Source organism: Manduca sexta, chromosome 25, assembly GCF_014839805.1.
Source record: "Manduca sexta isolate Smith_Timp_Sample1 chromosome 25, JHU_Msex_v1.0, whole genome shotgun sequence".
NCBI classification, from domain to species: Eukaryota; Metazoa; Arthropoda; class Insecta; order Lepidoptera; family Sphingidae; genus Manduca; species Manduca sexta.
Window position 1 is genome coordinate 3,369,855 of NC_051139.1, and position 27,942 is coordinate 3,397,796.

Genomic DNA, 27,942 nt, shown 5'->3' on the forward strand with positions numbered 1-27,942 from the left:
TCTTACTTAAATTTCATGAAATAGAATTTCCTAAATCCTGGATCCATTCCTAGTGAATAGATAGTGATGTTCTTAGAAATTTTACTGTGGCTCGAGCTTGTTGACGTGTCTATTTTGATCATCCGAATACAATTAGAATAGTTCATAACGGGCATTCGAATTTAAAACCGAATTGGATAATTTTATGTAACTTATCAAAAATAAGCTTTCGTAACACTATCGTCAGTCCGTACATAAATTCGCAAATGACTCATGCCGAAGAACATTTTTAGTTGAATGTAATGAGTGCAGCGATGCATTATGAAGTTGAACAAAATATATGATATAAGTATTATATGTCCCTATTGAAATATATAAGTAGGTAAGCAAATCAACAAACTAGTCATATTACATTTATTGCTGGCATCATATTCAATATAATAAACCAATTGGGTTTATTATTCTCTTGAAAGTACATTTAATACGATCTTGATACATATTCTATACTGTCCACATTTTCGGAAATTGGAATGCTTCAATCTCAAAACGGTAATTAATAGTAAGTAGTTTGTCTAAGATACTATTTTTAAATATATTGAATCCCAAAACGATTTATTTCTTTTTTGTATAAAACATTCATAATTATTTGTAATTAAAAATAAAACATAATATCGAATAGTTAGATATTGCAATCGATTAACTTATCAGATGATAACAGCACATTACTATTCCTTGTTCTTGTTTGTTCTTGTCATTTGTCAAAAATGGCGACCTTTACTACAAGGAAATTATTTATTTCTATTTTATTAACATTATCAGTTTTAAGATGTAACGCAAACGATATAATTGGTTGCGGTGGTTTTGTGAAAAGCCATGTTAGTTTAGATTTCTCCAAAATAGAAATTGGATTGTAAGTTGTTTTATTAAGTTAACCTAAAAAAATCTAATTGGATTAAATCGTGATAAATATCAAAAAGTTTTGACATATAATAGTAATATTAACCTGAAAATTTGAATTCTTATCATTTCTTTACTTTTTTATTGTCATTTTCATTCATAAACAATGTATTTAGATAATAATAAAAACCAACAGGTATACCAAAGAAGGAAGCCTAAAAGAGAAGACAGAATGCGCCCCAACCAACGGCTACTACTTCCTTCCTCTCTACGAGAAAGGAGAGTACGTTCTGAAGGTCCACCCGCCTCCTGGGTGGAGTTTCGAACCGTCACAAGTGGAATTATCAGTTGACGGCGAAACCGACCAGTGTTCTACTGGCCAGGATATTAACTTCGCGTTTAACGGCTTCGGCATCACCGGCAAGGTGATCACTGCTGGCCAGAAGCAAGGGCCGAGCGGTATTGCGGTGCAACTTGTTAATGATAAGGGCGAAGTGCGTAATACCATCACTAGTGCTGGTGGGGATTTCCATTTCACTCCGGTTATACCCGGGAAGTATACTGTGAAGGCGTCACATCCAAGGTGAGTGTTAATCTAATTGATATGCAAGAATTGATTATACTTCCATGCTAAGCTCAAAGAAAATTAGCTAAAAGAAATGCCCATCCAATGAACTTACCTAATTAACAGTATCTTATTTAGAACTTGTTAAAAAAATAACTTAAAAATGTTTTCTTTATCTCAGTTTTACTTAAAAAACTATAAAACTAAATTTACAAATCTTATCTCGAAACAAGGTTTTGCCTGACATACCACTTTTGCACTTAGCATGGCAGTATAGTAAAGATGAAAGGCTGGTTACTTTTCAAATAATGTGTATTAAAATAAATCGTACTATGTACCTTATGTTAACTTGTTAATTCTAAATTCAATAGAGATATTTGAATTGTGGATTGTGTAGTCTTGTTTATTATATTTTCACTCCACATCTTGGGCATACTGTAAGAATTAGATCCATAATTCAAGAGTTAATCTTTTAGTCATTTTATATCTAAATTGCAGATGGAAATTAGAGCCATCACAAGCTGCAGTGCAGGTGAAGGAAGGCAACACTGCATTACCCATAGGAGTATTAGCTGTGAAAGGCTATGATGTTTCTGGATCTGTCACATCATTTGGCACCCCTATCAATGGAATCTACGTACTATTGTATTCCAAGGAGGTAAGGTTTTAAAATCTGATTCCCTCTTCCTTTTAAACCGACTTACAAAAAAATGATGAGGCCCTTAATTTGTATTTTTTTTTATATTTTTTACCTCCGACCCAGTAATTTATTAAACAATTTGGAAAATTAGTCTTTGATTTTAAAGAATATACTTTGAGTATGGTCTCATAGAAATATTTTTAAAATCGGTTTAGTAGTTTGGTTTTTGAACTAAAATAATTTGAATAAGTATGTTGCCCAAGTAATCGAAATTACATATTTTTCTTTCCTGTGACTTGTTCAGTTGGGTTTTGTTAATTAGCTCTATAGCTACAATACATTTAGCGATATAATATTCATGACTAGTTCATATTTCATGCACTTTTAATCATGTGACAACATTTTATTGCCTTCTACTGTTTATAAATGAATATTAATTTTGCATTCACAGGAGAATCCTAAATTCCGCGTAGAAGGGTGCAACACAGCTCTTCTGCAAGGCGTACCAGATTCTCCAATCTGTCACTCCATCACCGATGCATCAGGAGAGTTCAACTTTGGCCTCGTACCGTCTGGAGAGTATAAACTGCTAACATTGTCCACCCCTCCAGGCCAAGTGGCGGTCAGTTATAACATCAGGCCTGAGTTTGTGACTTTTACCGTGCGACATGACAGCTTGTTCATAAAGAATGCTTTTGAGGTGAGAAAATTTTATATACTGTTATTTTTCTTTTTTTTATTGTCTGAGCAGGCAAACTAGTTATAGGTCCGTCTGATGGTAAATGGCATCTGTCGCCCGAGGACATATGCAATATTAGAGGCACAGCCAAGCCCCTGCCTACCCAGCATACCTAATTACGATCTAAAAAAATTGGTGAAAGTGCTTTGTTTAGTTTGTCCAAATATTTTTTGTTAAATGCATAACTATAGTAGGCACAAACATAAGCAGAATATTTCCAGCTGCATGAATATTGCATAATGCATATTTTACAATTTCTATCTAGTTATTTCTCGTGTCCTTTAAACCATTAATTTAAATTAGTTTCAAATGCAAAAATAAATATGAGTTACAATTTTATATAATGGTTTTTCTGAGAATAACCTCAAGATTTCATTTTGAAAATATTCAGCATGCATTACAAAAACCACTCTCTTTTTGTTCAGGTAACAGGTTTCACAATAGTTGGTACAGTAATCACATCCCCTGGTGGCAAGGGAATATCTGGTGCCAGGGTTTTGTTGGATGGGGAGCCTGTTGGCAAAACTGATGCTACTGGCAAGTTCACTCTGCCCAGCCTACAACCTTCCACTTACATGCTAAGTGCCCAACATGGTGAGTTATAAACATTTTATATGCAACTGATAATATAAATTATAATGATTGACTTGAATCAAGCTCTCGTGCTGTCTTTTCCTCAATTGTTTTAAGTACCACTTATAACGCAAATAATATAATACTTTACAGTTCAAACTCTCTTCTCTCTTGTCTTAACAATTGAAAATTGTATGACTGCTGGCTGTAATTCTGGTCAATATTGAAGGTATCCAAAGTTGTTCATTGACATTGTATATGGATTATATTTATGTGAAACTTTAGCAGCCTGATATATTTATATCTGCAGAACAATGCGAGTTTGATGAGGTCCAGCTAGTGGTGGGTACCAACGGTCCACGCGGCGGCGTGGCGGCGGCGCGGCTGCGTGCGGCGCGCTGGCGCGTGTGCGGCGCGGTCACGCCGGCCGACCGGCGGCAGGTCACGCTCAGCGGGGACGACAAGGCGCCTGCTGTCAGAGTCACGCCAGATAATGAGGGTAAGCACTAGGAACTATCACCAGCTATTCTTGCTCCACTGCAGATCTAAACTTCGAACTGGTCTTCCAGTTATGGTAATTTATGTCTTTGTAAAACCTTTTATTCAATAGGTCCCAGCTCTTCTGGCTTCATTTATTTTGGGCTTGTGATGTTTTGGAATGTGGTGTGTTACAAAGCTATAAAATTATGTTGCAGGTAAATGGTGTGTGTTCCTACCATCAGGAGTGTACACAGCTAAAGTGGATGTAACGGAGCAGGAACAGAGAGATGGACTTCAGTAAGTTTCTCATTATTGGCTTTAAAATATTCATTTACATAATATACAAGTTTGCAAACGAAATAAAAACATTAAGATACCAAGAAAATCTATTGAAATTAAATTCTGAATATCCCTAACCAAATCTAATTATAATCCAGGTACTACCCAATGAACCAGAAAGTTTCTGTAGGCAATGCTCCGGTAGATGGAATAGTGTTCTCACAGCTGAAAGGCAAGCTGAGCGGCAAGATCCAGTGTAAGGATAAGGCGGCGTGCGCGTCCATTCCTGTCACGCTGCGTCCGTTATCCGCCGATGGCGGGTATGTAGGCCAGCCGCAGTACACCGTCGCTATTGGTGAGTTGATTACTACATCTATAAAGGACTTCTTAGTTTTATATATAATATTTGTGAATGTTATGAATGGGAGGCGCTTACATGCAGTTGTTTATTTTATATAGATGGTGCATACACATTCGAAGAAGTGCTACCTGGCAGTGTGGAGGTGTCAGTCGGCGCTCAGCGGCTGTGCTGGGCGGACGCGAGACACAACGTGGCTGTCACGCAGGAGCACACCAACGTGCCCACATTCGAACACATTGGATACGTCATCTCACTTCATACCACACATGAAGTCGAAGTATGACGTATTGCTAAGTTTAGACCATGGTCTTGCAGCAATATTGATCAAGAACTACCAAATGCATTTTCCTCTAAAAGCAATACTTAGTTGAATTGCCGCAAGTCCTGCAACCTTCAAAGTTTGCAGTGATGCTTGCCTGTTTATACAGTAAAATTACTTGCTATATTCCCTTGTACAAGTTCTCGTTCGCTTATAAATCGCAGTCTATAAATTGCTCATAATAAACTTGTTTGTTGTTTATAAATAAATAAAATAAATAAATAAAAATAAACATTTAATGGGTAAGTTAGATGTATTTAATATCTTCGAAAAAAAAATATCATTTTTCAAGTAATTGTGCAATTAACACCAATTTTGTATAGCCACAAAATATATGGTTACCCATTAAGCTTTTGAAATAGTTAATATTAGGGCAATAATATATTGGTTTTGTTTAGTGTATAACTTTTTCAGACCTGAAATTTGTAAATACATATCAACATATTTGTTAGAACCACTCCTATTTTTTTCCAGGTGGAGTATGTAGGCGCCAAGTCCAAGGGTTCTGTGCTGGCGCGCGCCGGCAGCAGCCTGCACTGCGTGCCGACCGCCGAGGTGCTTCAACTTACTCCACGAGGATGCCATCGCTTCCAACCGCCCGCTGCTACCGTGGACACTTCAGCTGCTAATATTGAGGTAAAACTATGTTTTATGGTATATTATTTTAACTTATGTATGATAATATTATAAGTGTATACTGTAGATAGGCGATGGGAATATGACTTATTTCAACATTTGCCGCTTTGGTTACATTAGCTACATAGTCAGTGTGACCAAAACGGTAAAGCTAGATGTATATATACTGAAACTCATAGAATATTTCATTTAGATATGTGTATATTATCATTATTAAATGTTTACGAAATATATTGTGATAAATGTATGTTTGTAGCCAGTGCAGTTCGTGGCGGTGGCGCATGCGCAGGTGATCCAGGTGATATCTCCAGAGCCTGTCACCGATCTGATGGTCACCATCGCGTCTGACACTGACACCGAAGATGTCGGACCTTTGAAATCTGTACCTTCTCCCGACGGTGGATATGTTTTTGAGCACACCATGTATTTGGCTGAGGTATGAGTTATTATCAGTATTATGTATTTGATACTAATGTAAGCCTTATACGTAAAGCCATTAGATTAGATTTCAATTGTACGGTTGGACTCCATGTATATACCATTTCAGATTGTAATACATTGACTGTGGTAACAAAAAAATTAAATATCCATCAGTGCGTACTAAAAAGATACAAATGTTATGTGAGTCGCAATTAACGTTTTATTACTAAATACAATCTTGTACAGGGCGAGGTGCGGTGGGTATCTGCACGTTCGTCGTCGCTAGTAGTGGGCGGGGCCAAGCGCGTGCGCGCGAGCGGTGCGGGCGGCGCGGGCGGCGGCGCGTGCGGCGCGCCCACCGTGCTGCGCGCGCGCGCCGCGCTCACGCTGCGCGGCCGCCTCGTGCCGCCCGTGCCGCAAGTCACTCTCACGCTCACAGGAGGTACGGAACAAAACTTTATCGCTGTCATTGTCTTTAAACGGATAAAAAAGGCACAATTGGTCCACTGTAACTGATAGGTAAATTGAATGGCGTCTAATATACTAAATATTGTTTAACGCAGTATAATAATAATATCGTATAAATGAAATAATTACGAAAAAAACAATTTAGTCCGCCACTGCAGAAATATTATACAGGGTCATTTCGACATTGCGTTACTAAATGAAACCACAGATTCGTGGTGACCTGTGGTAACACCGTGCAAAATATTATTCATAAGTAACGAATATTTACGTCAATAATCCCGATTTTAGATTTATGGTTTTTGATCACGCTGGCTCTTAGCGCGCTTAACTGAAGTGAATGAACTACGTCACAGCTGATGATATTATTACCGAACCTATAGGGTTCAGAAGGTCAACTCACAAATGAACTCCCAATACGTTCACTGACTTGGGTGCAGCAGTTCATTGAGTCAATAATTAATTACTACAAAAATATTTCGTCAATTATAAACGTTATTTTCGTTAATAAAATAGTTTTCTTACCAAAAATTACCTACATAATTATTAAAGTTACAAGATTTAAATCTATTGGTATCGTATCTTTTGTAGATTCTACATGATATTCCGACATTTATTTTAATTCCAACATTAATATTTCGGTTTGTCATAATATCTAAAAGAAGACTACGTAGACATTACCGAACGTCATATTATGCTTTCTGTACCATTTCTTTGCTAGATAGACACTATGGCAACGCGTCCGAGTCTTTGACCGAGTCTGAAGAGCGCGGGATTATTCAATACAATGGTCGTACTCTTTCTCGCCTAAACTCGCAGTGTTGTCAGTATAAACATTTTTAATTCTATTAGATTTTTTTATTAAATGATGTTCTAACAGATTTAACACACAATTGTATTACAAAATAAAATAAGTAATGATTTATGATGAAATGATTAATGAAAAGTCTACCTAATTAAAATAATACACAGCAATATTTTAGTATTTTTGAAACATTATTTTAAGTAATAAAGTATAATAGACATTTTGGATTCAATCATTCATTTTCAATAGGCATATAGGGTATAAAATAAACAAGATATTGCACAATAAGGTAATAATAAAAAGTTTGGTAACACTGCGAGGGCACGTGTTAGTTGTAAAACTCTGGCTCGTCAAATATCGTGTACCTCCAGACTAGTGTTGCCAGGGTCAATTTGTTTAAAATCAAGAAGGTAAAACAAATCAAGATTTAGTGTTGTAGATCGGGACATAAAAAGCAAGTATTTTTTTTATTTAAGTTTTATGTATTGCGTTTTACAAAAATATCACTGCCAAGTCATGCTAAAGTTGTGTTTTAATTTGGATGTCTGTTTTAACATCAAAGCACAGATCGCCGGGTAGTCGCATCTCTAAGCAAGAGAATAAAACAAAACTGTACCTTTAGCGCTAGTGAGATGATACGTGCTATTTTGATTGCATTGTCGCACTCAACACAGTGATGAATGCGTAGTTTATTTTTTCATAATACTTAATGGTTTTAATAATTTTATTGGTGCAAAACGGGTCACGTCCCCAGAATTCTGAAAATCGGGACATCCCGCGCAAATCGGGACATCAGGCAACTCCAGACCCTTGCCGCTACTTTGTGGAATTCGCTAAACTCGTGTGTCGCGTGTTGGTCGGTCAGGCACAAAGAAATTTAAAGTAGTCCCCTAAATGCGACTTTAACGTGTATAAAATAGAGTTTATTTTTAAAAATATTTTTTGTCATTTTGAATATTTTACGATCGCGAAGTTGCATCGTTGACGCGTACGCGAAACTGAACTAATCACAATCTATTGATTATGTTTCTGTCGGAGGCTGTCATTACGATTTTAATGTGGATTTATGAATTTGCGATAGGTACTGAATGGAAAAATCCAATATCATTTTGTCCGATCCGGGATTCGATCCCGTGACCTTAGCAAAGCATCCGTACTATAATACAACTGCGGCACCGAGGTAGTCACAAATTAACTGTATTAAAAATACTTTGAAGTATGAAACAACTTTTAAAGGAACAAGCAATCTACTAAACATCATTAGGTATTGGTAAACGCATTTACTTTTTTGAAAACATGTTTAGATACCTATTGCGACGCCGCGCCGCGCCGTGACGTATCCCGTCGCTCGACATTTTTACCTCAAACTATCACATTACCTAATTATTATCAAGATTGTAACTTCATTATTAATTGTTCGTGTGAATTGCCAGACTTGCAGAATAATATTTTATTGTTATGAGTGTTATAAATCTAACCGTTGAACGTATTTATTATACCTATTTATCTACTAAAATGGATGAACTACCTACATTAGAATGTGTGTGTTTTGATTTAAAAGAATGAAACCACTTTAAAATTACGGAAATCATGTGTTATGTGTACCTAACTTATGCAGTTGTGGTTGTTTGATTAGTGTCATTTGCTTATGATGATAGTTTGAGCATAGAAAATATGGTTCTAATGAAATGTGATGATTAGTGCGTGATGTTTATGTTGGCGTTGGATGTCCACCTGCAAGGTGGACAGACGACTTGATAAACGTCGCGGGAACACATTGGATGCAGGCAGCTTTCGACAGGTCCGTCTGGAAATCTTTAGGAGAGGCCTATGTTCAACAGTGGACTTTATGTGGCTGATGATGATAATGATGTTTAGGTATGTGTCTTTTTGTAACGTCGGCGTAGCGTCGTCGTTGCTGGTCTAATTGTTGATTGAGTGATGTGGCACGACACAAAATCCTAGGTAGTTAAAACGCCGACATCAGCTGTTCGGTTGCGGCGCGGCGCGCGGTTCGACGAACTACCCTTGCGCTCCGAGTGTGCATCACTCGTTCGTGTGCGTGAGCATAATATTATCAATGACTGTGTGCGATGTTGCCGCTCCGACGAATTCTAGTATAGTAGTAGTGGCAAAAGGTGTGTAAAAATAAAATGACTATTTGAATATTTATTTTGTTTGAAAATTTTACTTTTTTGTTTTTGACCTTAGGTTAAAGTAACTTATAGTAAACTGCTTCTTTCAAGATGACTTTCTCGCAGTTAAATTTAAGTCTAGGGTTACAAAATGACCCTGTATACGAAAATGTAAATGACCTGAAATCCAAATATTATAATATCAGTTTAAATGCAATAGGAATAAGAATAATTTATTAATTAAAATATGATTTCACTCCTACAGAGGACGATTTGAAGCTGACTCAAGTGACCACTGAAGACGGAACATATAAGTTCGGACCTCTAGACGCGTCCAAGGATTACGTGATCACCGCTGAGAAGGAGTCGTACGTGTTCACCGGCCCCGACGAGAAGGGAGACATCATCGCGCACAAGCTGGCCGAAATACTCGTGCAGTTGGTCGATGATGCTGACGAGTCACCGTTACAGGTGCCGTATTAATTTTTATTATCAGGCTGTTTTGGGCAGTAGCTTTTAAAGTTAAATGATAATTATTACAATAAAAGATAATAACTATTAAATGACACAGATCAATTAATCAGTCATCTATATTTGTTTCTGCCCATCCAAAGGTTGTCTGGAAGAAATCGCTTTTAGTGATAAGACTGCCCATTGTAAAATGTCCATGTTGAGGCGCTCCTTTTTCCGCACTTAGCCCGTAGTAGGTCGGGCCGTTGTGCGTGCCCATGTTTTGAATTTGCTTTCTTCTATTATTATTATGATCAATAGAAAAGTGACTGATGCCAAATTCAACCTTCGCACTTGCCAATGCAGTAGAAATCAGCATGACAAGGAAATGGTATCGCTTGCATTACTATGAGTATAAATCGCAGGGTGCGCTGGTGTCGGTGAGTGGCGGTTCGTACCGCCGCAACGTCGCCAGCGGCAGCGACGGCGCGCTGCGGTTCGCGGCGCTGCGGCCCGACACGTACTACGTGAAGCCGCACATGAAGGAGTACCGGTTCGCGCCGCCGCACGAGATCGTGCCCGTCACGGACGGACGTACTCACAAACTCACGCTTAGGTATGCAACGTTCAATGTGATTGTGTTAATTATCAGCCCTTTATTGTCCCACTGCTGGGCATGGGCCTCCTCTACTATCGAGAGGGATTAGGCCTTAGTCCATCACGCTAACACGCATTTTGCTTAGGTATATATTATGTTTTCTCTCTACATAAACCTTTATATTTTTCCTTTTACGACATACAGAATTTCTAATTACAAAACACTTTTTGGCAGTAGTTTGCGTTTGTTGCTTTAATGCATGAATGTTATGATGCCAAATAAATACATAATGTATGATTTGGGCCTATGTATTATGTGATACACAGTCTCCTGTCATTAATTAATTTAATGTTTTTATTCAGAGGTGTACGTGTGGCGTGGTCGTGCAGCGGCTCGCTGGTGTCGGCGGCGGGTGCGGCGTGGCGCGGCGCCATACTAGTCGCTACGCCCATCTCGCCCACTTCGGTCACCGGGGAAGCGCGCTGTGCGGTGGAAGAGGCCACCACTGATCAGAATGGATTGTTTAGGTAACTATCTAGTACCAAATATATGTTTTTATCAGTTGTAGAGTCGCGCTTTATTCATTTGTGTATAATATACATCATGAATGGAGCAGTTCAGCCACACTGATAACACCTTTGAGCCGAATAACAACATGAATAGTTTTCCTACAAGGGTCTTCAGAACTATTTTTTGACAATCCAATAAACACGCATCACCTTTTTTTTATTAATCTCACCAAAATTCAAGTGATTACTTTCGTTAACTATTAAAAGACTGTCCATTTAATTATTTTAGGCAGGTTTTTTTTTTTTATATAACGTTAAATTATTCATAGAATTCGAGGCCTGCTTCCGAACTGCGTGTACACGATACATCTGAAGGAGTCATCCAATCCTGAACTGAATGGACTGAAGATCACCAAAGCACCGGCTCTGATTGAGGTTTGTTACACCTACTACAACATTAAACAGATAAAGCAATTCGTAACTCCAATGTTAACCAACCGTATAGCATACCACCAGTTATCGTATCATTAAAAAACTTAACAACTAAATTAAAAAAAAAACCTTTGTTTTACTTGAACACTTACCACTTTTGTAATCAACTTAAATTAAAAGCTTGCTTTTATTTATATACATCCTTTAACAATAAATTATCACAAATGCTGATACAACTAAAGTTTACCCAGGTAACATTTTGGGACACACAGAATCTAATTATTGAATTACACTACAAGAGAAATTGTGACACAAATGGCAGATGTAAATTTCTTTACACTTAAGTTATTTACACAGTCGTTGATTCTTCGCTAATAAAATTATGGCGACACAATTAATATCATAATTAGACCCACTATATACACTATACACAGAGTGTACCATGTATAATGTCGTAGTCTATATTTAGCTATATACCTCAATGGGCGATTTGTAATAACAATGATGTTTCAGGTGAAAGACAACAAAGACATTACCGGCGTGGTGGTGATCGCGATCCAGCCCCTGCAAATAACGGACGCGAGCGTGCTCGTGCGCACGCAGAACATCGACCACTACAAGACGTTGCGACTCACGCTGGCGTTAGAGGCTGCGCCTCATTCACCGATATATACCACCAAACTTGATCCTGGTAGGTCATGCAATATGAAGACAATTGAGTGGTTGAATGTGTATACATTTCATTAAAAAGAAATCTAGCTATGAAAAGGAACATAAATATTTGAATAAATATAGGTTAAAAGCTTTTTAAACGTTAAGGCGTGACGTCACTAACTTGATTGTGCTCGAGTATGAGCGGGATAGCGCTATACATCGACTACACCTCCATACATGCTCATATCTTTAATATGTTTTCCAGTGGGCTACAACCAGAACATGAACCCTGGTCTCATGTACGTCCTGCCGCGCCTCCCAGCCGATAACAAGACTTATGTGCTGCAATTAGAATCCACTTTGTCCAAAACCACACATGTGTACAACGAAGAGGTGCATTACTTCAACTCTGATGGGCGTTTCAAGCATTTTACCATCGATTTTATGCCTAAGGTTTGGGATGTTATTTTAAATTCTTACTGTATTTTTCCCAGTGTTTTTTGGAGATATAAATTATTATTGTTTAGGCAATTCAAAAAGTCTGATTAAAATATTTATTATTTGTTTGTATTGGATAAAATATACAAAAAATATGAATGATTAATTACATACTTAAATGTACCTTGAAAATAGTATTTGTGCATCTATATTAATTTACCCAGTGATCACTAATCCACTACCAAATCTTTTTCAGGTGAAATCAGCCGAGCAGGAGTTGCGCCAGACATCCCTACTAGTTATCCCCCTGGTGATAATCGTACTAGTGTTGTACCAGGAGCGCGACCGGCTGGCGCAGCCCGTGGCCGCGCTCGGTGCACTCGCCGCCGCCGCCCGCGCACGCGCACGCGCCGCGCGACCTGCGCGAGCGCCGCGACACGACGTGCTCGACCGCGCCAGCATCGACCACATACTCACCACCGTCAACGCCGCCGGCAAGAAGCAGAGCAAGAAGAAGGCCGCGTGAGACTAAGGAACTAGTCAACTTTATACCGTCACCACATTGGGCGTATTTGTCCAAATATTTGCGTCTTTTGTCCAAACCAATATCAACTTTGTATTGTGTACGAAGTTGGTCAAATAACGCAAATATTTGCTCAAATATGTGAAGTATGGTGGCACCGTGTTAGCATTTATGTGTGGTGAAAAGTGATATGAGTGAAAGTAGTGAATATAACTAAAGTAAATTGATTTACATTTGAAATAATGTCATCAGTCTACCGTCACGAATAGTTCTGCCAACGTAGTTAAATGATTTTCTTATACCCCTCTGAAATATGCCTACTCTAAATACTATCCCCTTTATTCATAGACGTTATTTATCTGAAGATGGAGCATTACTGTGATAACAAGTCTGTTTCTAAGTGCTGACAGCATAGCAGCCTTTGCAGTGCGTATACATAGCCGTTGTGATTGGCTAATATTGTGATACAACTTAAATCTAGTTGGCTGTCAGATAAACAAAGCTGAGAAACAGACTTGTTATCACAGCAATGCTTCGTCCTTAGATAATAACATCTATGAATAAGGGGGTATGAAAATATCACTCGAATCAGCTTATCCAGCATCCTACCTACGAATACTAAAATTTTGTGGGTGCAAATATCCATATATGCATAGGACAAAAAGGTAAGAAGACGATAATATTATATTTACTTTATTTATTGATATGCATACATATTACGCGACACATGTGAAAATTTTGGTTCAAGTTTGTACATTGTAATGGCTCTGTTCAAACTCAACATTCATAGGGTCATAAAAATAATACATATAGTTGTTAAATTCAATTTATATTGTATCTGTTTAAATTATATAGCATCGAAAAGGTTGAATAGGATTCAAAAACTATCCTCTGAAATTTAGATAGCTACACTTTATTAGACTGATTTTCTATACAATGGTTTCATGATATTCAAAATATAGGCATATTTTCATGCCTTGCCACATTATCCATTCTATATTCATTCCATAGTGGCTCACGTAAGTGTGTCGTATTCCGGGATCAACCTGTGTATATCCGGTTTCAACAGGCCGGCATAATTGTGTTATTTAAATCCGGTAAAAATCAACAAGTTATAAGTCGAGAAGGGTAATCATACTCTCGGCACGTGCAATAAATGGCTACCCCTACACCTTATTATCAAAATCAAACACAGGACAGTCCCCTATTGTGTCGACTGTCGAAGGGTAATCATCTCTCGTCAGTCAACTTATGGGACCCCACTCCTTATTATCAGGTGCAGTGGAGTCATTATGCCGTGCACGTATAAAAATATATATATTATAGTGTACATTTTAATTACAATAATTTTATAAAAGTTAGCAGTCCTAAATATTTAATAATTTTTTTATGCTATGTGAGTACGTACTTGTATTTAATTTAACCGAATTACTTTCATATATTTACCGATAATGTTTTTAAAATTGAACAAAGAATAAGTGATGTGAAATGCTTTTGAAATGTGTTAAAATATTATGAATTGCTTTAGGATTAATTTATGAAAGGTTTTATTTTTTAATATGGTGAATGTTTTAATTATTTGCTCAGTTAATTCCACTTTTTTTAAACTTTCAATAAAATTCCTATTTATTTCTGATGGTCGTATTTAAGTTATAATTTTACAGTAAAAAACTTTAAAAACTATTTAATTTTTTTTGTTTACAACATAAGAGTAATTTATTGAAAATGTTGAAGTATTTTTTAAATTCAGGTATAAATTATACACCCTGTATAACTTAACTATAAGTAAAGCTGGCAGCACACGTAAAGTTTGCAAATTTCCCGAACTTGTACACATCTAAATTACATGAATAATGTTTACAGACGATAACAATGAGAATATTATCAATAATTTCACTAAAGATTTTAGTTGGTCATGCATTGCCGGCCAGCTTTTCGTGTGCTGTCAGTCTCATATTTCTGTGGATTTCTGTTGGTTATTGAGTTGTGAACAATAAAAGCTGTTGTTGAATTGTTTGAGTATTTATTTGTAATAAATAACTTATTTCATAGCCGCAATAAAAATATTAATAGAGTTGCTAATTTCATTTCTTGTAACAGTCCCCATATCTGTTTTCGCAGTCGTTCAAAGTTCTAGACTGATGATCCCAGAGACGAGCGTTTTCTTTGCTGAAAATGATTTAGAAAAAGTTTTAGATAATATTTTTGGAATAATTGTGTTCGGGCCGTCGCATGTGAGAAGTAGTAGTAAGAATTTTTTACTGTCAAACTGTTATCGACGTTGTCATCATTGAAATAATATTCAAAATCAATTAACAACAATGTAATGCAATTTAATCTTGTGTTAGTGAATTTTGAACATTATTTCTATGAAGAAAATGTCGGTAATATTTTGACAATAAAAAACCGTGCTGCGCTCCGCCATAACAGCGCCGGCAGCTCTGTTTCCTAGAACAGCGGTGCCGTCACATAACGGATGAATTATTTGAACGCAAAAAGACGGTCGTCTTTACGGTGACAACATGTGGAAAGTACCAGCACCGTTACGGCCACCAATCAGTCGAAAAGAAAAATGGACGACCTTGATGTAGAATTAATAATTAACTTGGAGGATGAGCTCTCATCAGAAGAAAAAAATAGACGTACGGAGGAAGGTGATTTATTCAAAACTCGTAGTACGGAAGGTGCATTTGAGGTTTTGGTACGTCGCCGTCTACAAAGCAATGCTGAGAAATTCAGAGAATACTTTCGCCTAACACCAGTATTATTTGATTATGTACTTAACTACATAAGGGATGATTTGAGATACAAACCATACAACAACACAAAAATCTAATAAGCCCAGATAAAAAACTATGTATACTTTTAGGTAAGTTCTTTAATCAATACAAAAACATTTTATTTTATGCTTTGTTTATTAACAACTATTTCTTATTATCAGGTAATACATTATGTTTGATCATCTGTTTGCGAAATCAAATATATTTGTCCTTGCTCATCTAATGTGATAAAACGATTGTCTGGATGCTCTTCCACTGTAATTAAATGAGTGCCATTTTGAGAAGGAGCTACGATTTGTGAATGAGCACTAATTGTACTCGCAGTACTAGTGATGGACATTGGTGAAGGAACATTTTAATAAGAATCACTATTGCTAGTACTAGGTCTTGGTGGCTGGACGCTGAAGGTGCTGCTTTGAGGTGAATCATTAGAAATATGTCGCAATTCAGCGTTACCAACTAATGATCCAATTTGCATCCTTAATTGTACTTGCTCGTACCTTGGAAGCTTTTTTACGATTTTTGCTATAGAACTAAAGAAGAGTTCGGTTTCATCTAATTCAGTTGGAGTAGAATGTCGATTAACAATTTGCCTCACTAAATTTAGGCGTTCTTCAGCATCTGCATTATTTTTCCGTCTCTTATGACTCTTAGTATTCATTTCTTTTTCATCATTATCATTATCACATATCAAATATTTTACTTCCTGAGTATTGGATTGTGATCCTTCGCTTATATTGTGTGTATTTTCCATTATTATACTTATGTCTTCTGGGTTTTGTGTTCCTGCGCTGTTATCATGATTATTTTCCATTATTATACTGTCTTCTCGGTTTTCATCTATAAGATTCGTAATACTGCTTCTTTGTGACGAAGGACGGCTGTCCAAGAATGACAGAAGATCAGACCTCTTCTTCGCTGCTTCTCTGCTTGAACCAGTACCAGGTTTTCCTCTTCGTCGAATATAATAATCTCTTATGTAGCACCATCTCTTGGAGCAATCAGTATCTGTAAAGTTTATTTTATTTCTAAGAACGTATGTCATATCCTTGTGCAAACTACATTTCAATTATTATAGTAAATGTGGATTAATTACATTTTTTTTTAATTTTTTATCTCAGGCACTTGACCACAGGAAAGTCTTATCGTTCGCTAGCTTTTCAGTATCGAATAAGCCATAGCTGGATAAGCGCCATAATAAAAGAAGTTGGCACGGCCATTATCAAGAAAATGTTTCATTTAGTTATACCATTGCCGTAATATGTTATTTTATATAACATATTACGGGAAGCAAAAGTACTGGCTCCAGGTCAAAAACATGTTGATGATCCATTTCCATTACCTACTGAATATCTAATACCTCTGGAAAATAATGTTCGAGCTCAAATGAATCCTACACTAATACGGGAAACATTTAAAAATTACTTCAACGGACCAGCTGCCATTGAGTGGCAACACAATTATGAGACTCCATATTAGGCTATACTTACGTCACCTAAGTAATAAGATAAATGTAGTAAATGAAGTATAATATAATAACCGTAATGTGAATTGCAAATTATAAGCATTCAGACATTGGTACTTACCTGTCTTATTTAAAATTTTCCCGATTTGCCGCCATAAATTCTGTTTCAACTGAGTTTTTCTGTATTCTTTACATTTTATATTATAAATAGCTTCATGGGTACGCACGAAATCTATTAAAATTTCATCATGCGCGCTACTCCAGTTGGAGTTGGGACTCATTTTGTTCGTCGTTTGGTTAAAACAATACAAAAATGGCTTCCCCGCTATCGAGAAAAACGTTCAAAAACTATTCGACACGGTCACGTCGGTACACGGTCGCCATGTAAATGACGGCAACGCTTTTTGACATTACGGTGACACATACCGCTCTCTAGGAAACCACGCCATTTTGTTTACATAGACAACGTTCTAGTGACGTGATACACCGCTGTATGACGACCGCATTATGACGGTACCGCTGTTCTAGGAAACCAGAGCTTTAGGATCATATAAATAAGTAAAAAAATACTACAACTCGAAAACAAAAGAAGTGTGCGCATTCTAAAAATAAGAGTAGGTGCGACTTAACATTATCTATCTGTTATTTTATTTTTATTATTTATGTGATAATGACTTACTTTACAAAATACAGTTGGTAGGCGGCCAAGAAACTGCTGTGGGACCTCGCGTGCAGTTTGCATAGCTCCAACCTTTCGCACTCGTCGTAGCTAGAATAGTAAATTTATTTTAATCGGTTTGTTAGAAAATAAATGTTATTCAACGTAATTAAGGTTTGTTTTGTATTATTTCACCTCAATAAGCTAGCATTCGCCATCGCATCGATAATGTGAGGCCCAGTGGCGAAAGGTGAAAATTTTCGAAAGGGAACCCGAAACAACACATGTACTAAAATGCATAAATGCGGTCCGCAAATCGTTATAATGATAATTAGATTCTACATAAAATCAATATACAGAGAAGCCGGTAGGAATCGAGGTTTATGGACCCTTCGTCACTGGAAGGGGCCCTCTTGGAGAGACCCCGAAAATGTTGTTGTAGGGACCTCTATGACAAGCTTCGCCAACGCACCCAAGTATTGTGAGGTTTTAAAAATGTACACACATTCAATAATAGTATATTTTAGTTCCACCAGCGATTTACGTTAGGGAAGGGGCCGATTGTATCAAGTAATTATTTTGTGCATCATACTTGAAGTAATGTTTACGTAGCAGGGCATACGGAAGTGTAATGAGCATAATATATAGGTGTTTAAGAGTAGGTAAGTTTTATAAACTTATTTATTCGTTCCCTTTGTTCCTAAAACGTTAGGCGGGTCAAAATAAAAAAAAGGTTTGTTAGGTACCTTCTCTTTGTCCTTAATTTTGTAAGTCCAGTCCCGAAATTACTTCCCAAATTGAACATGGGATTTATAAATCTCTTCTGAATGTTATGTGGCTGCAATTCTGTTGCATATTGTTGTTCTGGAAAAAAAGACAAATATTATTTCGTTTGATATTAAGTATATTATAGTTTCAAAATCAAAATATTTCATTGTGTGGTATTATTCTTACAATTTTATATTTAAATTATTTCATAAACGTTTTCTTCATCGTTTGTTAGTTTCTTTTTTATGAATAATAAATTTTAATATTATTGAAAAATCATAAAAGTCCAATAAGGGGAATAAAGGACTTAAAAATACCAAAATACTCTTAATTTCAAATATCCATTATTAATAATAACTTACCACTATCAGAAGTTTCCAAAGGCTTGCACAAAACAGCGCAAGTCAAACCTGCTAATACCACAAAGACGTAACGCACCATTCTTTCAACTATTTTTACTTTTAATACACAATACGTGTTCTGCAACTTTATGCTGTTATCAGTGATCCATTTTCTGATCATGTCCTTATATATCTAATTCCCAGTCCCCACTATAGAAACGGACGCAAAACTGACGCGCTTCGCACTCCAATAATTTTATTTACAAATATTTGTTGTATACTGTGTGTATTATATGCACTAATTATTTGTATAAATCTTGGAAAAAGGGCTTAGTGAACAAGGAGCTAAGAATGAAATTATGCGTGTGAAATAACTATAATAGAGTTTAATTTATACCTACTAAACCTTCTAACCTATTGTAAAGTTAGTAATTAGTAAAGACCGGATTATATGCAACTTAAAATCCCGAAATATGCACGAATATATGCGTAAAAATGATTAAATTATGCCTGAAAAACGTTAAAATATGCAACATCTATTACCGCAGAGAAACTATTGATTAGATTTTTTACTTTAAATCATCATACAATTTGCCACGTACCTAACATGGTTCTTTGGCCGAATGATGAAATAAAACGCCCACACGAAAAACTTCAGAACATTCAAATATGCATCTCTAGACATTACTTACCTAGTACCTATACGATTTGCCAATTTATACAATTCGATAATTTTACGCTATATCTGCTTTTTATGGCGTCTAACGTGCTTTAAGATATCACATTATTTTGTATTTGCTAATGTGGCTGTATGTTTCTTTCTAATCTTCATACCTTGAAAACATGACGTATAAGAGTAAGTATCAATAAAAAGTTCAGTGGCACTCTCTACATTTAAAAAATTAAGAAACTATTTACTTAGAAATACGTATTTATGACGTGGTTTTATTTTTGTGCTGGTAGCCTGTAAATTATTTTCATCAAAAACCTTTTTTTATATGCACGATATCTAAATTGAAACAAACAGAAAATAAGTATACAAGATTTTATTTCAGAAATACATAAACATGGACGTCGCAAATATAGGTAGTGCGCAATCTACCCTCCTACAAAATGCAATATTTCAATGGGCATTGACGAGATGGATTTATTTACTTATTTCTAGAATTTATTTCGGATCAAACTACACAGATCGCTATTATCGGTTATTTTAAGCGTAATGGCATGGTGATTACCTAAAAATAATATTGCAGAAATCTATACCAGAAATGTTCCCAACACTTTTCTACTAAAAATAGATGTTTACTAAAATAGTGTAAATAAGCACGTGTACAAGGAAGTGCTCCTCACGTTGTAGCTACACGATTTCTTGAGAACATAATACCTATCTATGTCAATGCTCACGACTTCATGGAATATATCTCTATTTTCTGTGCATGGCATCGGTGATTCCATTTTGTCAAGTATTCCTTTTGAAAGTTATATCTTATCTAGTGCCGTATTTATATTTTTTATGAGTGTAGGCCATTTTATTTCCGCCGCCCCATGTAGGTAGGTTTATGTATGTGTGTAGGTTTATAAAATATTTAATAATTTTTCATATTTTTGTATTATGGAAGGCACTAAAGTTAAATAAACGAATGATTTATTATATCGAGTGAGCGTCCTCTGAAATCTGCCGCCCCTAAGAGGCTACCGCCCATAGGCCGCGGCCTATACGCCCGATTTACAAATCCAGAACTGATGTTATCGATATAAAAGTTTAACTAATAACGTATGTTGTGTATTATTTGCATTGTTGCTGAATTTGAGCGTTAAGGCCACTTACAGTAGCTCATTTTTCAAAATTATTGAAATCGGGGTGTTTATCGAATTTTTCTCTATTTCAATGGTTCTTACATATTATAAAACATAGTCCTCCGCCGCGTCTATTTGTCTGTCTGAACGCATTAACTCAAAAATTGCTTAACGGATTTCGATAAGATTTTATTTGAAAATAGTTTGAGATCCTAAGAATGACATAATTTGCTATTTTAACCCGGAAAAGCTCTTTCACGCTGACGAAGTTGCTAGCAAAAGGTAGTATAATATAAAGTTTCCAACAGGGAACTCTACTATTCCATGTCGTATATTCGTGTTACTTTAACCTTATACTTATTTCGGAGATGTTTAATTTTAAATGTATCTAAGTATTTTTTACTTCGTTGCCTCGCAAGTATCTATCTACTGATTAAATAGAGTCAGTAGATTGACACCTAGAGCTGAGTATCGCTCAAGAACGCAAGTGGAAGGGACGTATGATTGAATTAGAACTATTCCTCAAAAATCATTTCTATTACAAAGGACTTTGGAATTGAAAAGTACAATCAAAATGGAATTATAAAACCTCCACAAATCGCATCAGCAGTTGGAGCTGCTTGTAGTGTTTTGGTAGATACCTACATCTAAACTTCCCGTAGATATAGATAAAAAAATAGAGCAACTGAAGGTCTGTTCACCTGCCACAGGGTACTGTGTCCAAAATGCGTTCGCACTTTCATAAGTAAATTGGCTATACCTATAAGTCAGATAAGAGCGCATCAAAGGGCAAAAGAACGACTATTAGGTACCCATTTTTTCTGAGTTGAATATACCAATTTTTACACTTGCTGTGGCCGAAGTCGGCTAAAGACATCATCATCATCAGAGATAGAAAGTAGTTTTAATTTTACAAACGGGCCCCGAATCCAAGATATTGCTATTGAAAACTGCAAAATCCATTTTAGCTGACTCCGACCAATAGGCCATGTGACAAACAGATCTTTCGCCCTACTTCTCCAAATATCTTTACGAAACTGCTAAAATTATTGGTACACATAAAAATATGATCATATTGTACAAATTGACGTTCACAATGACGCCAATGAGGCTCTAAATGATATATCATCAACCATAATATCCGTGATGATCTGACAAAATGATTATCTATTTTTGGCATGTATTTTAGAACTTGTAAATAGATATTTTTATTTCAGTACAGTTTGTCACTGCGAACGGTTTAATATATTGTTTTGTGTGTTTTTTTATAAATTCCCTTGCGACAATAGGATTACTTACACCGTAAGTACGATGCTGTCTAAAATCTAAATGTAATGTCAACCACCAAAAGTTGTATCTCGGCATGGCATTTAACGCATTGGCGTTGGTAGATAACCCATTACCACCAGTTATCAGGTTACTCACTACCTCTCTTGTGCCTTCTAATATAAAAAAAAATAGGCGGTTCTTGAAAATGAAAATTATACCGGCCTTTATCCTAGTATGCGTTTGCCGTGTGTGGTTGTTTGCGCGATGTGCCACTTTAGTAATTTTTTAATATACGAGTATGCGATAGTTGTTTGCCCTATAAAATAACCTGTTCCCCCTTCTTTTGATATTCAAAATGGTAGAGTCAAAGTGGTACTTACTTAGAGAGATTGAAATTTGTCTACAGTATTCATGCGATGAGGATTAGTACCATTATCTTATAGAAAACCGACCGAAAATAAAAGCATGTCGCAATGGTTTGCTATAGAAGAGCCACATATCAAAATTTGTTGGTCCTTCAGGGCGGTGGGTACTTTTGGCCGTCCGTTTAGTTTAATGTAGGTAGCTATGGGCCAGGAGGCGCTCGGTAGCCCCGTATCACTGACACGGTACTAGCTGCGCCCCTAGCATGCGTTTCCTATGGTGACGAAAGCTGATCTAGAATAATCCAGAAGCCCAATAAACCTCACACTTCTCTAATACTCGTTCTTTTTTCATATCCAACAGCGTAATTTTGATTGAAATCAAATGAACTATTGATGTTCATGGGTGATGGTCACATCTTGACTTAAGTATTTGTTTGTTTATCAGATTAAGAAATAAAATGACCATTTAGTGCGGTCGTATTTAACCCTTACATTAATACTGTCCTTTTGGCCTTTTTAATAATTAATGGTCAAGAGCAAAAGCGCTTTATACGTCCTTGTATTATTCGCCAAAGAAATAGTTAAGTTAACTTGTCATAAAGCTAACTGGTTTTTTCGTACCTTTTTAATTACATCTACATTTCACTCGTACGTTTTATATCAGTCGCCAGATGTAACTTTCCGGACAATGCTAGTAACACGGCAGATTTACGTTACCCCTGTCCCCCTAATTAACTATTCCTTACAAAAACTACGAAGTTAGCTGTTATACGGTATACCAAGCTAATTAAGAATGTCAGCATGATATTTTTAAATATAGTTTGGCAAACATTTTGCTTGTGCTCGCGAAAGTGGTAAACAATTTGATGATTTTAAAGCGGACCGACTTGCCTTAAAATACCTTTCCATATTTAACACAAGTCCACCAAAATGTAAGAAAGTATTGCATCATGGTTATATATAACATTGTGATGATTGAAAAAGTACCCCTATTTCATCATCTTAGTTCTGAAATGCGTCTATTATCTTTTTATTGCGCAATGAATTTGCTAGATTTCTATGGTGTAATTAAGATAACAATTTTCTTTTGTGCCTATGTAGATACTCGTATTGTTATAATTATTTTAATGCTCTCAGTAATCTTACTGTTGTTTACAGGACACCTTTAATATTTACTTGTTCATTAATACAAAAAATAAATAACAATACTGTCGTTGACCTTGGCAATTAGACCTTATTTATCAACGTAAGTCAGCTATTCGTTAATAGATGGCGCCTTTGATACACTTTGATTATTTGTTAAATAAGGATATGTAGTAATAATTAATATTGTTAATTAGTTGAGAGTAATAACAAAATTATGGAATAGAATAATATAGTTCTGAGCAAATTCTATATAAAATTATTTGGCATAGATATTTCTAGAATGTTATTTCTATTCCCCGGTAGATGGCAGTAAATTTAAATTTATCTGTTTAACTAGAGGTATCTCGAATTTTCGGTACGGTTCTCGACAACAGATCGCGCCGCGCTACGAGTATAAAAGCGGCCGAACGGCAGCGAGCGTAAACATTCGAGTCGAATCTTGACAAGCGAAACCAAATCAACGAAACGAAGAAAACAAATCACAAAAATGTCGTTGATGCCATTCTGGCTCCGTCATTTGAGGAACGTGGCGTCCAGGGATCCCATCACAAGAGTATTGGAAGATCAGTTCGCTGCATTGTCGAGAGATCCCTTCTTTCGCGACCCCGTGAAATTTATTAGACAATTGTCAGCTCCATATGAAGATCATCATGGAATCGAAGGCGTCTATTCAGACTCCGAAGTAAAAGTAGACGGCAAAAAAGTGGAAGTTCATCTGGACGTTCAGAACTTCTCCCCCGAACAGATTGAAGTGAAGACAATTGGCAACGAGATTATGGTGGAAGGGAAGAAGGAGATCAAACGCGAAGACGGATGGACCAGAAGTCATTTCGAGAGAAGATTCCTGCTTCCTGAAGGGTTCCCGCCTGAGCGAGTGGAGTGTCATCTAGATAAGGGGAAGTTGAAACTAGTGGCATTCAGAGCGCAACCATTGGAAGAAAAGAAGATTCCAATCCAAGACAAATCTTGCGACAGTGAGGAAAAAAAATAATGTATAGAATCTAATGTTACGTTTCAACCAACGCACCGTATTTTCTAAATTGCTATGGTTTGTATTTGACTGATTAGATTTAGTTTTCTGTACAATAAAGTTAGTTTAAAAAATTATTGTGTTCTTTATTTTGACCCTAAATTAATGACTCATTTAATGCGGATATAGTTCAAATCTAGATTTAGGCATACTTATTCAATATTATAATAAAAGTAAATGATGACTCATTTAAGGTGGTAGCTCAAGGTCATCATGGATATTTCTTTAAAATTTAAATTAAATTTTAAAGGCCGAAATATCCATGATTATTAATTATTTTTACGTTTTTCTTTCAACTGCGAGAACTAATCACTAACTAGACGTGAATTTAAATTCTTTTACTTGCCAATACTTGTTTAGTTACCCAGATTAAAGCCGAAACAAAATGTATGAAAATGGACCTTGAGGTATCGCCTTAATGAGAACATAGTTTAATTCTAGATTTAGGCACACGTAATCAATATTATAATCAACAAGTAAAAGTATACTAATAATGTAAAAAATTGCCATTTTCTTTGTGACAGATTTTTTATTGCATGGCGCTATCTACTGAAAATTGAATTCAATTATTATAGTATTCCAATTGATTCCAGTAGCGAGTTAGAGGAATTGTATAAATAGATTAGATCATGTAGTATTCAAATATATAAGTTATAAGGTCACGGAACCACTGATGGCTTTTAAAATCTTCATAAACTCGATACATAAAATAATATAAAAAAATATTTGATTAAATGGCAATATATGATCACTACATATTATAAAATTGAATAATAAAAGAATTAAACAAAAATTAGTATCATGTTCTTAATACAACACAAAAATGAAACAAAAATCATAGATCTGGTGTGCTACGTTAAGAATAATGTAAACATTGATTTTTACAAAAAAGTAAAAGGTTACATTAACATTAATAATACGTCAAGGATACAATCTTGCGGAAACCAATGGTCGATTAAGGTAAAGTTGTAGACTGTAGTGATTGGCATGTAGGACTGGCTGTTATTCGCTGCAACTCGAAACATTTTGGAACATAAACATATACATCACGTATTTATCGCCTAGTGTGTTCCGTCGCATGTGGTAGGGGGCGAGCCTAATGCCTATCACCATATCGGGTACAAATTCCATACTCAGCTCCAGGCTGATACTGAGCAGAGAAATCCTAAATATCATTGCCCGACCTAGGATTCGAACTCAGGACCTCTGAGCAGTATAACTATAACCATGCCACCGAGGCAACCTTTATGAACATGCTTATTATTAAATAATTATGCTCATAATTATAAATAATATGATTAGTTGAACCTTTATGTCCCACTTGCCAAATAAGTGTAATCTACAAATTGTAGATAAAGCTGAAGTTTCTTTTTAACTGGTCGTTGGTAGAAATAACGCCTACAAATAAGAAAAGTTGCATTGTTCGAAAGTCGTCAGTCGCCACAACAATGTAGGCTTTATTAGCCAACAGTCCTCGGGAAACAAATTACTAGAATGGTAGCTCATTTTATAATGAAATAACGTATAAAATTGATAACGTCTTTACAGACTCCTTGATTTAAAAAGATGACGTCGTAAATTCGCCTTTCCTTATTACTTTTACTGAGACTTAGCCTTATAAATTTCAGTCTTACTATTGTTCTTTTACAACTCTATAATTCTACGAGCAACAGAAATAGCGCTTTAGTTCCCAAACTTCTCGTAGGTAGAAAAGAAATCAAATAACTAAAGGGTAAACAAAGTTTTATAGTTAACCTTTCGGCAGGATACGATTGCTCGTAAAAATAAAATCTCAATAAGTAAATAAATACGAATGTAATATCTCTCACCTCGCAAAATATACAAGGTTAATTTATTTTAGTAAAAATATGGTATTGAATGTATTTTACCAATAAAATGTTGCCTTCTTTGTCAATACTGGTGCTGATGTTTGAGTTTTTATGTTGGAATGTTTTAAGCTGGAATTATGTTTAACTTAGTGCACACAATTTATGAAAAACCAGTTTTGTGGTTTGCCATTCCATAATCTATAAGCTTTTCTATTTTCGCCAGAATGGGAATAGAATCCCAGCCCCTTTTTACATAGTTGGCTAGTCTCCCGTTGCGCCATGGCGCCTGTTTATGTAATGTCCATTATTGCGATGGCCGAGCCCACTTTGCACACAGTAATGTTATACTTTAGCCGCCCTTTAAGCTAATAACACATCTATACTGGTACTATAGATATATTTCGTCCCTAACTCGTCTCGTAAAAGCCTCGGTCAGAATTGGAATTAGGCATATTTTACTTTTTGGAACATAATTAGAGAAAATCGACAGAAGTAGGTGACATCATGTATTTTCTATCTAAGCGAGCGTTTCGTCATAGGCATCCTTTTCTTTTTGTTAGGAATCATTGACGTATATTCTACCGTAATATTCTAGCCAGTCTTAAGTGACCTTACTACGAATGACAAAGGTGGAACGGTCGCCCAATGTCTGCCATGAGGTATCTCACTCTTATATTCAATGATTTATTTGACATCGTCAACGTTTTGTAATTATATTGCGCGTGTGCATCGCGATTATACGGGGCGAGTGTTTGAGGCCTGCGAACTTGCGCCGTAGCGCGAAGAACCATCTCTGTAGGCCGGCATATTTGTGTTGAATGGCATGAAATATCCATCTGTTGCCATTCGATACGTTATCTGGACGGTATCGCGCTTACCGTCAGGTGCAGTGCAGTCAATTTGTCGTGTTCTTTTAAAAAACTGCAGCAATATTACCGCGAATTTTGAATTAAAGGACATGGTTTCTTATGTTTACGCGAATATTAGACATTGAAATTAAACTAATTTCCGGATTCAATCGCGGTTTTTTGTATTTTATTTTTCTCCCGACGTTTCGAAGACTGCAGCCTTCATGGTCACGGGGGGACTACTCTTAAAGGGCACTACTCCCGTCACTGCCGCATTCAGTGTCTCATAATGTCTCATAAAACACTGTCTACAATATGATCCGCGAAATCGGTGTGATGTTGGCAAGGCTCTTACATGATATACCTGAAATGGTTTGCAAGGCTGCAACAAACTAATGTAATCTTTATATATCTTTATTACATAAGTGTATCGCATTCCGGGATCAGCCTGCGTATATTCGGTTCCAACAGGCCGGCATAATTGTATCAACTGTCAAGGGGTAATCATCTCTCGACACATGATAATATCTGGATCCCACTTCACTTACCATCAGGTACAGCGGGGTCATTTTGCCGTGCACATATAAAAGTTACATCACATTGAGGGCATTGTATGTGATTATTCCACGGACAACGACCTCCATGGCGCAGTGAGTAAACTAGTTCATAAACGATCGATCGCGGGTATGATTACTAGAGACATTTTTTATCACCTTTCCTGGGACACAAAAAATTATACTTTTTTAACT

General features: G+C 36.3%; 3 protein-coding genes across 7 annotated transcripts; 2 read left to right on the plus strand and 1 right to left on the minus strand.

The window, feature by feature from the left end:
- The first annotated feature begins 729 nt into the window (after positions 1-729).
- On the plus strand, positions 730-13,973 carry LOC115440779 (nodal modulator 3). Of its 3 annotated transcripts, none has more exons than XM_037442808.1 (20): positions 730-889; positions 1,073-1,459; positions 1,940-2,099; positions 2,533-2,781; positions 3,246-3,414; positions 3,704-3,892; positions 4,089-4,170; positions 4,311-4,507; positions 4,612-4,790; positions 5,307-5,468; positions 5,725-5,904; positions 6,135-6,193; positions 6,299-6,330; positions 9,559-9,764; positions 10,169-10,359; positions 10,704-10,868; positions 11,180-11,285; positions 11,796-11,973; positions 12,202-12,389; positions 12,631-13,973. In XM_037442808.1, the coding sequence occupies exons 1-20, from the start codon at positions 744-746 to the stop codon at positions 12,898-12,900; spliced, it is 3,495 nt and encodes a 1,164-aa protein (XP_037298705.1). In that variant the 5' UTR covers positions 730-743; the 3' UTR covers positions 12,901-13,973. The 3 variants fall into 3 exon arrangements, with proteins under 3 accessions (XP_037298705.1, XP_037298706.1, XP_037298704.1); XM_037442809.1 differs by having other exon boundaries at positions 6,135-6,190; positions 6,296-6,330; XM_037442807.1 differs by having other exon boundaries at positions 6,135-6,330.
- Positions 13,974-14,900: 927 nt separating this feature from the next.
- LOC115440783 lies at positions 14,901-19,087 on the minus strand. Of its 3 annotated transcripts, XM_030165238.2 has the most exons (4): positions 18,931-19,087; positions 18,547-18,664; positions 17,822-17,911; positions 14,901-15,066 (listed from the first exon to the last, which is right to left on the minus strand). In XM_030165238.2, exons 1-4 carry the CDS (start codon positions 19,007-19,009, stop codon positions 14,982-14,984), a joined length of 372 nt encoding a protein of 123 aa, XP_030021098.2. In that variant the 5' UTR covers positions 19,010-19,087; the 3' UTR covers positions 14,901-14,981. The 3 variants fall into 3 exon arrangements, with proteins under 3 accessions (XP_030021098.2, XP_037298828.1, XP_030021097.2); XM_037442931.1 differs by lacking the exons at positions 17,822-17,911; positions 18,547-18,664; positions 18,931-19,087 and adding exons at positions 16,178-16,685; positions 17,264-17,541; XM_030165237.2 differs by lacking the exons at positions 14,901-15,066; positions 17,822-17,911; positions 18,547-18,664; positions 18,931-19,087 and adding exons at positions 15,094-16,685; positions 17,264-17,541.
- A 4,810-nt stretch (positions 19,088-23,897) lies between these two features.
- LOC115440784 (alpha-crystallin B chain) lies at positions 23,898-24,480 on the plus strand. The gene has a single exon (XM_030165239.2). The coding sequence runs from the start codon at positions 23,974-23,976 to the stop codon at positions 24,475-24,477; it is 504 nt and encodes a 167-aa protein (XP_030021099.1). The 5' UTR covers positions 23,898-23,973; the 3' UTR covers positions 24,478-24,480.
- The last annotated feature ends 3,462 nt before the right edge of the window (positions 24,481-27,942 follow it).